The sequence below is a fragment of the Cyprinodon variegatus genome, unplaced genomic scaffold (assembly GCF_000732505.1).
Source record: "Cyprinodon variegatus isolate N-32 unplaced genomic scaffold, C_variegatus-1.0 Scaffold1191, whole genome shotgun sequence".
Taxonomy (NCBI): domain Eukaryota; kingdom Metazoa; phylum Chordata; class Actinopteri; order Cyprinodontiformes; family Cyprinodontidae; genus Cyprinodon; species Cyprinodon variegatus.
In genome coordinates this window covers 210468-213336 of record NW_015151644.1, presented here as the reverse complement: position 1 = coordinate 213336, position 2869 = coordinate 210468, and the positions used below count along the sequence as shown (strand labels likewise).

The 2869-nt window shown below is 37.1% G+C and overlaps 1 protein-coding gene across 1 annotated transcript in view; it reads left to right on the top strand.

Moving 5' to 3' along the window:
• The window catches only part of LOC107102042 (probable cation-transporting ATPase 13A3), a gene marked incomplete at its 5' end in the record, with an annotated part of 34079 nt that overhangs the window by 9309 nt on the left and 21901 nt on the right, over positions 1 to 2869 (top strand). The window contains 3 exons of the mRNA XM_015401187.1: positions 301 to 362; positions 499 to 649; positions 757 to 879. Coding sequence (XP_015256673.1) covers positions 301 to 362; positions 499 to 649; positions 757 to 879 — 336 coding nt within the window. The remainder of the gene's footprint in view (positions 1 to 300; positions 363 to 498; positions 650 to 756; positions 880 to 2869) is intronic.

The window sequence follows — 2869 nt, the reverse complement described above, 5'->3', positions numbered from 1 at the left end:
GCGAGAAGAAAAGTTTAAATAAAAGTGGAAGTTAAAATCTATATTTTTAGATGAATAATTGATCAACTGATTAAGAAATACCTTATTTTTATAATTGTTTCACATTTAATGGCACAAAAATTCATATTATTGGCTACTTTTTCAAGAAATTTTATATTAAGTCTATTTATTTCTGTAATTATGGCAGGATTGGTCCTCCATAGTTTAATTGTAGCAAAGGTTTAAATGTTCAGATTTTCTAATCAGGAATGATTGGTGCTTAGACTACACGTGCTACGGGTTTGTTTTTACATCCTGCAGACTGGTACCCTCACTGAGGACGGCCTCGACCTTTGGGGAATCCAGAGAGCCGATAATGGCAGGTAGGGAAACACTTGTTTTATCTCATGCTTTTCCAGAAAATTCACAGAAAGTCACTGCCGGTCCAGAAGGGAACTTTGGGAAAAGCAGTTAGCTCTTAATAAGGTTGAACTCATCTATCTTCTGTCTACACCACAGCTTTGTTTCAGCGGAGTCGGGCATGGCGGAGGAGCGTCTGATGGACACGGCATTTGTTGCCTGCATGGCAACGTGTCACTCACTGACCAAAATAGAAGGAGAGCTCTCTGGAGACCCTTTAGATCTCAAGATGTTTGCTGCTACAGGCTGGGTGAGGAAATGTTCGGATAAATCTGGTTTTAGTCTAACCAGGACTACTGGGGATGTTTCCCCAAGAATTTCCCATCTTGCATTTTTATTTTTTATTTTTTGCTTTAGATATTAGAAGAGTCTACAGAGGAAGAAACGGCTCTCCACGACCCGCTGATACCCACGGTTGTTCGGCCTCCAAAGCAAACCGTCTCTGAAAGAAACCAGAACCGTTTAGAAGCCCAGAACACGGTAAAGTAGGCAGCGTATGCACGCTGTACATGAGTTAAAGACAAGATATTCTATTTATATTCCAGCATATGGTACCCAGTAAAAATATAACCCCCCCGGGGGGTTTACAGATGGACCAACAAATAGTGGTGCATCATTTTCTAGTGCAAAGAAAACCATACAGGGCTTTTGCATGTCAAAAATAAATATGAAAAGTGTGGCATGCATTTGTTGTCAGCCCCTTATCACTTTGAGACCCCTGAATAAATCATATTGTTTTATTTTTTTCAACAATGGATAATGGATAGCATCCAATGATAGCATGCGTTGATAGCATATGACTATAGTATGCCTTGATATTATGCAGTTATAGCATTTTCATGCATTGATAGCATACGATTATAGCATACAATGATAGCATGCGATGATAGCATGTTATGATAGCATATGATGATAGCATGCCTTGATAGCATATGACTATAGTATGCCTTGATATTATGCGGTTAAAGCATTTTCATGCATTGATAGCATACGATTATAGCATACAATGACAGCATGTGATGATAGCATGCAATGATAGCATGTGATGATAGCATGTGTTAATAGCATGCAATGATAGATGGCGTTCATAGCATTAGATGATAACATCCGATATTAGCATAAATGTATAGCATACCTTGATAGCATGCGACAATAGCATGCATTGATAGCATGCATTGATAGCATACATTGATAGCATGTGATGATAGCATGCATTGATAGCATGTGATGATAGCATGCATTGATAGCATGTGATGATAGCATGTGTTAATAGCATGCAATGATAGATGGCGTTCATAGCATTAGATGATAACATCCGATATTAGCATAAATTTATAGCATACCTTGATAGCATGTGACAATAGCATGCATTGATAGCATGCGATAATAGCATACATTGATAGCATGTGATGATAGCATGCATTGATAGCATGCGATGATAGATGCCGTTCATAGCATTAGATGATAGCATGCGATATTAGCATAAATTTATAGCATACCATTATAGCATACGATGATAGCATGCATTGATAGCATGCAATGATAGCATGTGTTAATAGCATGCAATGATAGATAGCGTTCATAGCATTAGATGATAGCATGTGATATTAGCATAAATTTATAGCATACCTTGATAGCATGCGATGATAACATACATTGATAGCATGTGATGATAGCATGCATTGACAGCATGCAATGATAGATGGCGTTCATAGCATTAGATGATAGCATGCGATATTAGCATAAATTTATAGCATACCTTGATACAATGCGATGATAGCATACATTGATAGCATATGATGATAGCATGCATTGATAGCATGCGATGATAGATGCCGTTCATAGCATTAGATGATAGCATGCGATATTAGCATACATTTATAGCATACCTTGATAGCATGCGATGATAACATACATTGATAGCATGTGATGATAGCATGTGTTAATAGCATGCAATGATAGATAGCGTTCATAGCATTAGATGATAGCATGTGATATTAGCATAAATTTATAGGATACCTTGATAGCATGCGATGATAGCATGCATTGACAGCATGCAATGATAGATAGCGTTCATAGCATTAGATGATAGCATGTGATATTAGCATAAATTTATAGGATACCTTGATAGCATGTGATGATAGCATGCGATATTAGCATAAATTTATAGCATACCTTGATAGCATGCGATGATAGCATACATTGATAGCATGTGATGATAGCATACATTGATAGCATGCGATGATAGATGCCGTTCATAGCATTAGATGATAGCATGCGATATTAGCATAAATTTATAGCATACCTTGATAGCATGCGATGATAGCATACATTGATAGCATGTGATGATAGATGCCATTCATAGCATTAGATGATAGCATGCGATATTAGCATAAATTTATAGCATACCTTGATAGCATGCGATGATAGCATACATTGATAGCATGTGATGATAGATGCCATTCATAGC